The sequence below is a fragment of the Microcebus murinus genome, chromosome X, assembly GCF_040939455.1.
Source record: "Microcebus murinus isolate Inina chromosome X, M.murinus_Inina_mat1.0, whole genome shotgun sequence".
NCBI lineage: Eukaryota > Metazoa > Chordata > Mammalia > Primates > Cheirogaleidae > Microcebus > Microcebus murinus.
In genome coordinates, this window is record NC_134136.1 from 44911611 (window position 1) to 44926224 (window position 14614).

Below are 14614 nucleotides of genomic sequence, written 5' to 3' on the forward strand. Positions count from 1 at the left end.
AAAGAAAACGATTGACGTCTGTAGGTTAGAAGCTACTCTAAGAAACAATGTTATAATTTGATTATGGCCCAAATAATTCATTTCTTTCTTCAAAAAATATGTCCCCCCAAAAAACATTGATAAAATTCTCACCAGATGAAAATGTTGGGAAAATAGAGGATTATTCTATTTTGGTTCATGTCAATCCACTTCTCAGTCATGATTCTTAAAAGTATCACACAGTTAGCAGATCCGCAAACAGAAAAGCTCTAATACCTGATTCCTAGACTTCCCTTTCATGCAAACAGGTATCACTCATTACTATCATATTGTTTGGTTCCTTCAAAAGTTTTCTCATAATGAAAATAATTTAATAGGACAATTATTCCTAGGGTGAAGTTATTTTCCACATTATTTATCTGGAAATATAAGCAAGGAAATAGATTTTTGGAAGCAAGAAGGATGTATCTGCATACAATAACTGGTATAGATGAGTTTTTGGTATCTATGGTGACTGCTTCTGTCTAGGCAAGGTAGCTTTCCTTAGCCCATCTCTTCCTCTCAGCATACTCTACCTCTGTCTGGGTCGAAATAAGCCCAGAACCATTTCCCCAGCACAGAGTAAAATATATCACAAAGCAGAAAGCAGGCAAAGGAGAGAAGCAATAGAGAGGCCTTTCCTCAGCAGACCCTCTTTTCAATGCTCTAAAAACTGGTCAAAAGGAAAAAATGGGAAAAATTATATCAGCAAATATAATACCAGGAATAAATCATAAAACAAGCTTACAATATAAATGTTAGTGTGTGTGTGTAAATAAACACAGAGACAGGTCATAGGGAAAGGACTTAATTTGTTTTTAAATTTTGTCAGAGTGTTTATTCACAATGTCATGCAAATCTCATCTATGTATTGTTAACCTCATAACTATTGTTAACATATTGACAGACGATTAAGAGAAAATTGACTAATCCTCCCATTGACATTTTATTTAAAAGCTAAAATGACACTAACAGCATTACTCCTGTGCATAAAATAACAGCCCAGTTAGGATATAATACCACTGAAAGCTCTAAGGTTAACATATACACACAGCTATTTTCAAAGATTTATTACTCAAGAAGAACCTGGACTCTTTTAAGCAGCTGGTTTGCTTTACAAAAATCACCAAAAATGTTTAATTGCTTATTATACTTAGTAGCCATATGTTTAAAAATACCTGAAACATAACTGTAAAACAAAAGAACTAGGAAAATAAATTAGCAAATTATGGGCCTCCAGAAATGCACTGCTGAACACTATATCAATACGATGGATTTCTAATGTGGTTAATAAAAAGTCCATTTTAATCTAATTTTAGTAGTGGCAGGTTGGTGTCTCATAAAATTTTAAGCTGTGTAAATGGAGTTATAGTCAATACTCAACTGCCCACATCACCCTAAGTGGAAGGGACTCCTGTTTGGGGTATGGATTCACTTCCCAAGACAAGTAAGAAATAGGCCTTCCCCAGAGCAAAGGTAATTTGCATTTTTGAACATGTTTTACTAGTATGGTTAAGCAAAAGTTGGTGACGACACAGATATAATTCCTAATTATGCAGATTATCATCATTATTGATATGATTACTAATAAAAACAACAAAGAATGGCTACTTTAAGTGGGCAAAATGATACCACCAGTTGTTAGTCAACAAATATAAATCTAAATATAATCTAAACAAATATAAAAACAAATATAAATCTAAATTTATAATGTGCAAAATAGACCAAAATTAAAGATTAGACACCGAACTGTAGAATTTAGAAATTTAAACAAGGTATTTAATCCATTCCGCTTTTCCCTCTTCAACTTTATCCAAGGAGAAAACAATTACTAAAATCACAGGTAAAAGAAACCTACCTTTTATTTAAGTGCACTTGGAAAATGCCTTCTTATATATCAGTACACTCATATATACAGACATACAGGACTGGAAAAGACTTTGACAGAGCACCTAGTCAAAACAAATAGCTGCATGCTCTTTTCTTAAAAATCACCAGAGAGTGATATTTCATAACCTTCTGAATTGCCATCTTCTTGATAAAAGGACTAAGTATTTTCTATAGCTCATGTAGAACAGCTACCACACAGTGGGTACATAATGAAGGTTAAATCCTATGAACATCAACAATACAAAAACTAAAGATGTGATGATAGATGCAATTAAAAATAAGATATCTGTTGAATTTATATAACAAATTACTAGAAACTTATTAATTTAAAAGTGAGACACAGATAAGAAAGCTATGTAATAGGAAATTAATTCTTATCAAGTATAGGTAATAAAAGATTAAAAATTAATCATAGAATATTGGGATTAAAGAAGCAAAGCCTACAATAATAGTTAACAATATAAGCAGACCCAAACTTATAAAATAATAGTAAACAATTTTTGGAAAAGCACGGGATTATTTTATTATGGTTCATTTCAATGCACTTCTCAGTTGTGTTTCTTAAAAATGCCTCAGCTAGAAGATTTCCAAACATTTAGCCTAGATAGTATTAAAAAAATGGATACCTGTAGTAACATAATATATAATGTAATTTATGTATATAATAGAATATATTATACTTCGAAAATACAAAATATGAAGTTTAAAGTATATTTTTAAAATTCCTAAGTATAAGGAACTCTAATTCCATCTGAATTCATCTGAAACCTGGCCAAAATTCCAAAGATGATATACTTAAAAACAGAGTTATAACAAAAATTAATTCAAATAATTATATTAGCATTTAAAAGGATAGAGTAGCAAAAAAGGACAAAATTCTTCAACCATGTATAGAAACTGATAAAATTGTTTTTAAAATAATCAAGTGCTCATTTAAGTATCCTTGATATAAATTATTATCAATTATTCTATTACAACCAAACAACCTTCACGGTCATCCTAAAGGCAGTCCCAACACCATAATTTTGCAAATGGTATTCTTATTAACATGTTGGTACTCACTGCTGCTATACTCTTCAAATTATACCTGATGTACCCAAACACTATCATTAACATAATTTAATATTTTAATAGCAGATTTCATCAGAAATCTCAGACTTTCTGTTAAAGATTGGTGTTTTATACCAATAAAAAAGACCATTTAGAAAAAAAAAAAATTGTATCTGCTTTTGTACTCTCAAGGGAAATGTAAAAACCAGCCTGACAACTAGTACAACTAATGCAGTAAAATGAAAGCATATCCACAGAAACAGACTAGGAAGGAATCAAACAAGCTTCCTTGGCCAGCAAAGGATGTACAGGCACCTTCTTGCAAGTCTCCTTCCACAAGTGAGAACATCAAAAGACACAAGGAAGGGACCTTCTGGTAAGAAGAACAAAGGGATGATTTAAAAACAAACGTGTTCTCACAGGCATTCTCTCTCTCCTGCTGGTGCTCGCTCTCTCTCTCTCTCTCTCTCTCTCTCTCTCTCTCTCTGTCTGTCTTTCTCTTCAGTTTCTCAATGTCATTTTAGGTAAATGTTGATGGTGTCTCCACAATGGAAAATCCAATTCTCTATTTCTTTGCACTCTGAATGCATTTCTTTTATTGGATGCAAAGTTAGTTATTACCATAGTTTTTGTGAAGCTGAAGTGCCTTGGTCCCAGGCTAGGCCTCTTCTTCCCATAGAGAGTCCCATATGGCAGATAGGCAAAAAGGGGTGGTCAAGGTTATAGGCAGGATGATATTTAGAATTTTAACAGCCAGAACAACATGGGCACCAACTAATCAGAATAGATACCTGACCATAAACAACTGGTATGACCATCTGGGTGGTATTTGCTCAGTATCAGCCTTGGCAATAAGGAGGTCAACATTGGTTTGGTGGGGAAGAAAACAATTTTGATTCATTGTTAACTCTCATCATCTATACAACTTTTTCTCTAACTTGTATTAAATCTCCTCAAAGGTGAAAAAATTATCTTAAAAGATATGTCTGATAATCTTTATGGATAAGTCTAATTTAGATTAAACAGAGAATGTGAAATAAATGTACTATACAGGAAATCCACACATCAATAAGAATGCTCCCAAAGCAAAAGTAACTGTCTTTTCTAATGACTTCATCTGATTCTTTTTATTTTTCTCATGACAGAAAAATCTTCTCCCTTTTCCTCTGCCTTTTGGCTCTCTCCTACATATATACCTCTTCATTTTCTGTCTGCAACTCTTCATTATCTCTAGTTACTGCAATAAAGTTTCTCTCCACTTCATTTTGAGCTCACCACCCCTATCACTGATTTAAAAATGTACATGTAGAACCAGTAATATATCTGTATCATGGGCAAAAAACCATAACTTTAAAAAATACTTTAAAGAAAGAGTATCACCAAGTCTAAAGCCTAATGGCATCTTCATTCCCTGATGTAAAATGCTTTATACAAAAATAAAGACAAAGGTGAGAAAGAAACCATTATTCTATTTTGTTTATTCTGTATATTTGTATATTTAAAATGAAATATTTCCTGTTCAATCAGAAATGTCCTATTTCAGCAACCTAATGTTAAATTGGGTTTGCTTTGTGGACTCGCCTGTAATCTTCCATAACAATAATTTTGTGGGGCAAATGCTAGATGTTAAAAATTTCAAATTGCAAAGCAATACACATGTACCCTATAAAGATAAAAAAATTTAACTGTAACTTGTTTGTAAACTAGGGAAGGGGTACACAGTATTTAACATGTCATAGTCATGCAACATCCAAGGACAAAAACCAATGTAATTTTTATAGGTATGACTAAACAAAGGCAATTTTCCATTATCTTCATATTATATAAAAGTGATTTTAGTTTTTCAGAATTTGTTACCTACTCTGCTTTATCTGTCCTTTACTGTCAGCCTTTTGTATTCATTTCATTGTCATCTTTCCCATAACTACCAAGAAAATAATATAGCAAGAACCAAAATGTCAAATCCTATAAACTATAATACTAATTACCACCCTAAGAGAAAACTATTACTGCAAAGGATGGCAGAGATAGGAGGGGGGTTAGTTCTTGTTCTATTAAGCCTGATGCTCTATATAGAAAACTGAACTCTCTATTCCACCAAAGGCAAGTATGCTTTAGGAGCATTCAAAACTAATACATAAATGCTTTCTGGGTTATTTACTGATTTGTATTTTATATATCACTGCTCTTCTTCATCCATACAAATGGTGGGACAAATGCAATATATGTAACCTAAACATTTATACCCCTGTAATATGCTGAAATTAAAAAAAGAATAAGATAGAATAGAACTGTATGAGAAGGGAATTTTTCTTTCTAAAATGTCAAACCCAAGTAGTGTTTTTGTTATGTGAGCTATGATCTCACTATATCATTAAGAACATAAAACCTATTTCTTCTAAAACATTGGATTTCAGCACACAGTTCTTAAAACATGAGAACATTATATTTAAAAATTGTCTATAATAACTTAGCTCATGGGAGAACTAAAAAAATCCTGCTTTGAAAAATACTTGTAGTATCTTGAAATGTTCAGTTCTTATAAGTAGAAAAAACACTAAGACTACTATTTTTCTTGTTTCATTTGATTGCTGAGAAGGAAAGAGAAAATAAATACAGCAAGGCTGTTCATAGGCTTAAATAAGAAACAAAATGCATGAAACAAAGATGAAGGAAAAGTTGGATTTCCCATGTTCCTCGAATTAACAACCTACCAAATTTTCTCAAAAATTACCATAGAGTCTGGCAGAGGAGATTTCCACTATAAAATCACACAAACATATCCTTTGCAAATACAATGAAGGACAAGTAAAGCAGAATGGTGCTAATAAAAGAAGTGTTTCCTAAAAGTTCATAGACAAGAAAGTTCTAAAACAGAGAGAGGTAGGAGTAAACTATACCACAAGTAAGCTTTCCCAGAGAGAAGCCTCTTCTCCATTAGAAGTGGGTTTTAGGATGTCTGCAGGGGGCACAAGGAATGAAGAACATAATCTTTAAGACAATATTATGTGTTTACAAACATGAAGAAATTTCCAAAAGGTTAAAACAGACAGTTATAATAGATGTTTCAAATAGGTTAAGGAACCAACATTCCAATTACTGGAAATTTGTCAGTATTACAAAATTACTGTGATGTCATCTTCAAATAAAATTGTTTCAAATAGAGTTATCTAGAACAAAGTTATTTTCTATTATTTTGACAATTACTTGACAACAATATACTATTATAATTTTTTATATATTGTACATTAACCAGTTTGGTCTTCTCTTTCAGGTAAAAAAAAACTGATCAAAACCAATGTCTGAAGGTGTAAGCACTAAACCTCTTCATTAGAGAACAGGTAAATAATGCCTCTTATTAGTGAATATTTCCAAAGAAATCTTGGCATTTTCCCTAGTTCAGCTCAGGATGACCATGTGTTGCTAAAATCAGTGTAAAGCAACATTAAGAGTCCATAAACATAAACTTTAAGTGTTACTACTAAATTAAATACTAGACTTGAGACATTTTTAAAAATATATTCAATATAATTCATTTTTCCTTGAAATGAAGTTGTTGTATGATGTCGGTGACATAACTAGAGAAAAGATGCTAACAGCTCTTGAAGGGATGGGCCTTGTATGATTAAATTAAAATGAAATATATATATATATATATATTTAGTGCCCAGATTCTGTAATGGAAGCAAGAACTGGCATGGGAAATTAACAAACTTCACTTCGGCAATAAAAAAGACAATACAAGTCAACGATATAACACCATGCTGTCATAAAACCCTTAAAAGTAGCAGTTAGTTTAAAAATTTACAAGTAAATGTGAGATAGTAAAGTACTTTAAAATAGAAACAAACATACAAAAGCATGCTTTCAATAGGCCAGTTAAATTACTTATTGGCTGACTTTATAAGATAAGGAATACCTTATTAATAAAATAATTAAGGACATGTTCTCTTAAAAGAGTGTTTGAAAGGTTCCATGTTCAAAATATGTAAATTTTTAAAGGCCTAACAGCAACTATTTGCCAGTGTTAAAATTGATATGAGTTAAATCAATTATAGAAAAACATATTTATCCATCAACATGATGAGCTAGAAAATATATCAAAATTACTATCGCCAGAATTTTTAATCAGAAATGCAAGCTTCAGGAGTTCAGGAAATCTTGGCAATGTTTCTGTACAACCCAGGCACTTAGTTTCCCACAAGTAAAATTTAAGGGTCATAACGAAAATAAAACACTGCGTTCAGGAACTGGGTGACCACAAAGTATTTCATTGATTGGTAGGTGTATGTGTCCTCTCTTATTTATTAAAAAAAGGCTAAACACTATTAAGTAGATGATATGTTCTATGGAATCAACACTTACATCCTTACAGGTTTGCACATAGATGTGAATTCTTCTTAAGATCTAGCGCCCATGTTAAAGGAAGAAAAAAAATAACCAATCCTATTTTAAAAGACTTCTAGAAGTTCAGGTTACTTTCCCAATGAATTTCATTAAGAAGCCTGTTTGTATAAAATCATTAAGGTGAAATGTTTGTACTCTCATACTTTCTTAAAATAAAAAAATAACAAAAAAAATCATTAAGGTGAATAAAAACAGATTATGGTATATAACAGTATCAAACAAGTTAAGGTATGTATCTTTATCAGTATCTAATGTCATCTGATTACACACAAGGCTTTATTAAATGATTCTACTTTGTAAAAATGTACCTATTTTAATTTCATCTTGTTTCCAGACTACATACTATATAACACCTCTCTCTAATGGTGAGAGTTTCATATGTCTACACAACAGATTTCATGAGTCCTACCCTAAGCAGGCTACATCAGAGTCTATCACAGGAAAAACCAGATTTCAAAATATCTTACCCCAGATATGAGAAATACTTTACAGAAGTCCAAAACAGGCAGAATTTGCAGAAAGCTAGCAGCTTCCAGCGTATCTTGAAGGTTGTCCATGTTAAGAGAAAGTTTCGCAGTATAAATGAAATCAATAATTTTCCTTAGACCCACTTTGCTCACACCATGAAGCTTAATGCACATTAAATCTTGTTCTTTCATTCCACCTTAAACAAAAAAGCATTCAATTAAATGAAGGTGAATAATTAAGGTCAAACTCACTTCTGCTGCTAATTAGATGCAATAAAATCGAGGGAAAGTCTTATTCTGTGTAAGCATTCATAACAGAGCCAGTCTTCTGCATATTTTACAGTTAAAAGAGAGTACATAAAAAGGATTATCTCTACACTAATGGAGGTCATATATGATATAAGCACTTCCAAAATATTCTCCTGTCACTTCCTATCTTTTGATGCATTAAAGATTGTATTAGCAGGACACAGAGTCTCTGTGGCCCATTCAGTATGAGTTTCAAAAAGAAAAGCTTGTGAAATAAAGATGGACTGTATGAAAAAAAATGCATCAATTTCCCATATTATAACAGCAATGCCCACAACCATATGAAGGACTGGTGTATATTCCTTTTGAAACTGCTTCCTCTTGTAAAGGTACAGACCATAAGAACTGAATTTCATGTTAGAAATAAGATTTAAACATAGATTGTTCATAGTGTTTTAATGTGGTTGCAGAGTTTAAAAAGGCAAACTACCTGTGAACATAGCCTTGAAGTAATCACTAGCAGACGCCATCATGACTCTATGCACAGGGAAGGCATCATCTGTGTCACCTGGCATCAGGGTCACATCACAAAGCAATCCTTCAAGTCGCAGCTGGTCAAAGCCCTATAAGAAGAACATGAGTTGGGCCACTAATCAAGGAAAATGAAGTTAGAAATTTCTGCATGCTAACATTCTATTTACATATTAATGTAGTATAACATATTTGGGACATAAAGCCAACAGAATAATTACTTAGGAAAAGAAAAAGTAACTGAATAGCTTTCTCGATATGTGACAATGTATATTTTCTTTCACTGTAGGAATAAAATAAAATTAAGACTAATTTAGATTAAGAACAAATAAGGCAAGGGTATGTACATTCACTTATTTACACAATCATCAACTTTTACCTTATTTTGAAAAAAAATTACCATGAACACCTCTGTTTCCCCATCTGCAGAATGAGGGTATTAGATTGTTAAATGTTCATTTCTGTGATAATATTTTAATAGTCCTTTTGTAGTGCTTTACTAACACATCTTGGTTTTGGTTTTTCTTTTTCTTTCTTTTTTTTAGGGGGTGAAGAAAGGTAGAGAGCATCTGTACTAAGTGCAAGATAGGAGTTCTTTCTAACAGTTGAAACATTGTTCCATCTCATTGAGAATTAGATATGGTGATTTAGATATTCCTATACTCAGTACATTGCTACTGCTTGACCAATTATCTTTCAAGTTTCAGGATTGGGATTTAATTATCTCTGGTGAAAGGATCCCAGAGAGCCCTAACATGATACTTAAGTGTTCCCAAATACCTAAAGGCTTTTTGGAGAATTAACAGGCTAGCACCCACAGTACAGAGGAGGGAAAGGCTCTGGTGAGAAGAATGCCTGTTGATTAGCTCTTTCGCTTACACTCTTGATGGTCCCAACCAATGACAAACAGACAGTTGTTCCTTTGGTCTACTCTTGGAAGAATGAGAAATATTTTTAAGATTATAACAGGCTGAATTCACAAAAACATTCACAAAATCAAGAAAATCAATAGGCTTCAGAACATAAACCAATTTAAAATTTTGCTTCTTATATACATCAATGTTTGTTCCTCCAAACATCATGTTTTACATGATAAATATATACAATATTTATTTGTCAATTAAAAATAAATAAAAGGATTATAACAGGCTGATAAAGTGAATTGAAAAGGGACAATATATAATTTAATAACAAGCCAAAAAAATAAAGAATTTGTCAAGATTGAGTCTGTAGTTTCAAAGATAGAAATGTTTCATTATAAAAAATCAGGAAGATAGATATATAAATTGCTTTCTAATAATATAATAATGTAATACAGTAAGAACCAACATCAAGGATTATTCTATTACCTTCATATCTTAATGACCTCAAATAAAACTTTAAATAAAGTTATGTTTCACAGATTTAAGAAGCAAAAGGCATTAATAAACTAAGAGTGCAGTTTTCAAAATATTGATCCTATACATATGTACAATATAAACCTCAGTCTAAGCTTTTAATCATAATTTTAAAATTGCTTTCTAAAGAAAATGCTTGAATTATAGAACTGGAACTTCAAAGAGATTATTTGATCCAGCCACTTTCCCTCTAGGGGGAAGAGATGAATATTTTTATTCCAAAAAAAATATTTATACATTACATATATACCTTAGAACAAGATTATATATCATAATTTTCTTTCTCCAACAATGACTGACATACGTTTTTGATCACAAATATCAAATCTTTCACAAATTCTCTTTTTCCTTTGTAAGCACAAACATTATATAGCATAACCCATTATTTTCATTTTTCACTGCTAATTTATCTGCTATCCCTGTTATTCAGAAAAGTAGAAGGAAAATAATAATAGTTCATTGTCTAAAAAGAGATGTCAATTTTAGGGGAATATTTGCATGCTGAAGGTAAGAAATGACTCTTCTAAAATTCATATATGGGGTCTAAATTGCAGTAAGTTTATGGGAATCACTTCAAATGTAGATGTATATTGGAAAGTACTGAATGTGGACAATGGGGTAGGGAGAAGATAGTCAAGCAATAGAGAATGAGGGAGGTATCAGCTGGTACAGCGGAAGGACTAGCATTTTTGAATCATCCAGCATTTAGCATAGCATTTGCACTTAACAAATGTTCCATTAATGTATGAACAAACAAGCCAGATTTTACCCAGAAGTTACCATTTGGTACTTTAAAGCCATATAGTCACATGGGATAGAACTTTAATTTTGTGACAAGTTAACTAGAAACCAAGAAATTAGTTGTAAAGCCTCTCCAAATACTAAAATGAGTTGTGCTTAAAGTGCTTATTTGTGGTAGATGATAAAGGTTAAGGTAAGAGAAAAGGAACTGAGCCAGGAGTTGAAGCGAAAAGGTTGGCTCCCAATGGCTTGGCTTTTTTTTTTCTCCCTCCAATACATTTCAGGTTAAAAAAAATTAAATATATGCTTGGGGGGTGGTTAATGTCAAGGATATAAGCTGAAAACTAAAAGGCCACCACTTCTACTTACTACAAGTAACTACTCTTAACAGTTTAGTATATATACTTTAAGACTTCATTCTCTATGTGTGTGTATATATATATAAAATCTACATCATGCTTGTATGTATATAGGAATTTTTAAAGTCAATTACTCTTGTGCATTTTAAAATTCACTTGAGCAGATAACATGGACAGACTTCTATTTCAGTGTATAAATATTTACTTCATTCTTTTTAGTGGATGCATAATAATCCATAGTATGGGCATATCATAAATTATTCATCCATTCCCCTTTGGTTGAACACTTAGGTTGTCTCTCAACTTTTGCAATTATAAGCAATGCTGCAATGGATCTCCTTGTACATACATATACTTAGTTGTATATCTGTGGGAGATAGTCTTAGAAATGGAATTCTTGGTTTTGAAAAATAAGTATTTTCAAAGTTTTGATAGCTAATGGTAAGTTAAAGTATTTGGTCTTTATTGGGAGCAATATCATACATTGTTTACTAACAAAATGAGAGATATCAAAGTATTAATGATAAGAGCCTAGCTGCTGTATGCCTCCACGTGTTATTTTTATTCATTGAATTTTTTTTACTTTTGTTGGCTGAAACTAAAATCATCAAATAATTTTTGAATCTGCTTTTCTAAAATATATGTAGATAATAACTTTGAAAAGCAATCATGGCCTAGTTAATGAAAGCAATGACTGTACTCAATCAGTTATTTTCTTCCACTAAAAAACAAAAACAAACAAGAAACCTTCTTGGCTTATTTGCTAGCCCCCCCCCCCCATCTTTAAAATATTCATGCAAATATTATACACTTGGAATTGAATAATGTCAATAGGTTCCATACCTACTATTTATTACTTCTTTTTCCTTTTGGAAAAAGGTATGGCTAATGCATCTTGTATCATTAACTGTGTCATTTCTCATTTTGTCCATATTTCATTAAAACTGCTTGTGGAGGTATGTACTCAGTCCTTAAAATCTGGACAACTCAGTTCAGCTAAGACACTAGGAGCCTTTACCCTATACATAAATCTGATCATTTTGCTTCCCTTTACACTATCATTTTTAAAAAATCCTTTAAACTTTCTCAGTATAATCTGGTGTCCCAAAAGAAAGGGAGCTGAGGTGACTCAAGCACTTTTATCACATTCTGAGTATCTTCTATTCTAAGCTGAATTTATCTACCCTTGGCAAGTTATCTGCTTTTGTGAGGTTTTGCATTTATTTTCACTACATGTAGTTTCCCTTTCTATACATTTCATAACCTTTATTTTTATATACATAAATGAATAATCTCATTATCCAATTCTGTAATTTGTCAATTATATTCCAGATTACTGCTATCTTTATCCAAATGAGATCTGTCAATTCAGATTGTTTTCATACAGATTCTAAACGTCTTGTTTGTATGTTATTTTCTGGATATCCCAGGTTTGTCTAAAAAGAAGTTCCTTCTTCAACACACATTTTACAGAAGAAAGTAGTCATTTCTCTAAACAAATTTTATACTGTAATCTTCTAGTGGAGTATTCACATATTAAAAGAAAAGGGAGAAGGTCATACTCCTGCACAATTCTCATCTGCTTTCTATATATCTACTTTCTGCTTTTACTCCTAGTATAAATTTTTTCCCCTATTTAAACTTTAGGAAGATCCTCAGAGATAATCTGTACACTCAAAATATGTCCTTTTCTGGTAAAATCATTTCCTTCCACAAAATTTGTACACATTCATCTTGTCAGATTTCTATAAATTTTATCATCTATTTCCATATGTTAGTCCACTACATGCCTATACAGCTCTGCTTTATGCAAATTGCTCAGTTTCTAATTTGTTTTTGGAGTTTAAAAACTTGTAATGGCTTCCTATCACTGCATTATATTAAAACTCATGATTTTGAAAGACTTCTCTAATGTGGCCCCAACCTAACTAGTCAACCTTATTTTTTATTAGTTCCCTATTTACTCTGTCCCGTCTTATCAGGTTGTTTTCCAAACTGTCTCATTGGTAAAAACCCAGGTTTACTCCTTTTCCAGTACTTTTATTTATGCCATTAGTTTTCACCTGGAATATCCTCTCCTCCTTCAAAGACTAATTTAAATATGACTTCCTTTGCAAAGCTATCTCTAACCTAATCTCCTCTAAAATAATCAGGCACCTTTATTCTAGAGTTGACAATTTAGAATTCAATTATATCTTATAAATTTCCATTTTCTGTGAGAGAGACTAGATTTACGTTACCTGAAACACCTTAAAACCGGGTAAAATATATGAAAAAATGGTTTTAAAAAAGCAAAGGAGAAAGATCTGCAAAAGATGAGAAACAACTAGTTATACCATAAGATAGTTACAACTTACTGCCTAGAGATTCCAGACAGAGGTACAAGGAGAGGGAACTCAGACAAATCTCAGCATTCTCCTGGGGCTGAGAGTCTGGGGAGACCAAGGCACCTAGGGCAGAATATAAGAGGAGAATTCTGCAGAGAGAGAGGACTCTAGAGATCTGAAAACAGACCCCCTCAAGTATTTAGGTGAGTAATGATAAACATATGTTTGGGGAAAGAATCACCCAAAAGGAGCACAAGGAATACTCTCCAAGGCACACAAAGGGCTGAGAATAGTTCCTTTTCAAACCACAAGAGTGAAGACCTTATAATGCTGGGGCCTTAAGTAGAGTACTCAGAAAAGTTTTACCTCAGCACTGGGGAACTGTTTGCTCTAGAACAGGGGTCCTCAAACTTTTTAAACAGGGTTCCAGTTCACTGTCCCTCAGACCGTTGGAGAGTGCACACTATAGGCCCAGGACTAGTCGGCTGCTAAGGAGGACAGGCAGCAGCATCAAAAACACCTGGTGAGCCGGATAAATATCCTAGGCAGGCGGCATGTGGCCCGCGGGCTGTAGTTTGAGGACGCCTGCTCTAGAACAAATGCTGCCCTTGTGCCATATCACAAAGCTTTAAAGTAAATCAAAAACACATGTTAATGACACCAGATGAACTGAGAAAGAAAATCAGAATACAAAATACCATCAAACTGATAATGAGTCCCCACTCACCCTGTACTTATTTTCCCCAGTACACCCCACCTGGATTTAGGGCATCATGTAACCTGGAAGTAACCACTTGGCAACAGAAAGGGAAACCTCCAGGAGAAGCCCTCTACTTCTGGCTTGAAGAGAAGAAAAGGAGATTCTTAAAGCTCAGAGAGTGTGGAGAGAATCCACTATTTTTCTTTTTTCTCTCTCTTCTCTTGAGCCCCAATTCTTAGGCAACTGGAAGGCAATGGTAGCAGGTACATGTGAGTGGTGACAGTGGGAGTGGTGAATGCCTAAAACTCTAAGGAAAAGGATCCTTTCTCTTTGATCAGAAAAGCTGTGATAGTCCCTCTGCTGTGAATACCCAATGTTTTTTCTCTATGCATGTCCTTGGACCAGGACACTGGTGCAGTCATGGTAAGTATGTAGCATTGCAGGGGAAATAAAGCTCCAGCGTTGAGGCCAAAGAATG

At 33.0% G+C, this 14614-nt stretch overlaps 1 protein-coding gene across 5 annotated transcripts in view; it reads right to left on the bottom strand.

The window, feature by feature from the left end:
* KLHL13 (kelch like family member 13) overlaps nt 1-14614 on the bottom strand; it is a 184427-nt gene that overhangs the window by 11839 nt on the left and 157974 nt on the right. For all 5 annotated transcript variants that reach the window (XM_012791028.2, XM_012791022.2, XM_012791023.2 and 2 more), the window contains 2 exons: nt 8572-8704; nt 7833-8029 (listed from right to left, as the gene is read on the bottom strand). In XM_012791028.2, the coding sequence (XP_012646482.1) occupies nt 7833-8029; nt 8572-8704 (330 nt within the window). The remainder of the gene's footprint in view (nt 1-7832; nt 8030-8571; nt 8705-14614) is intronic.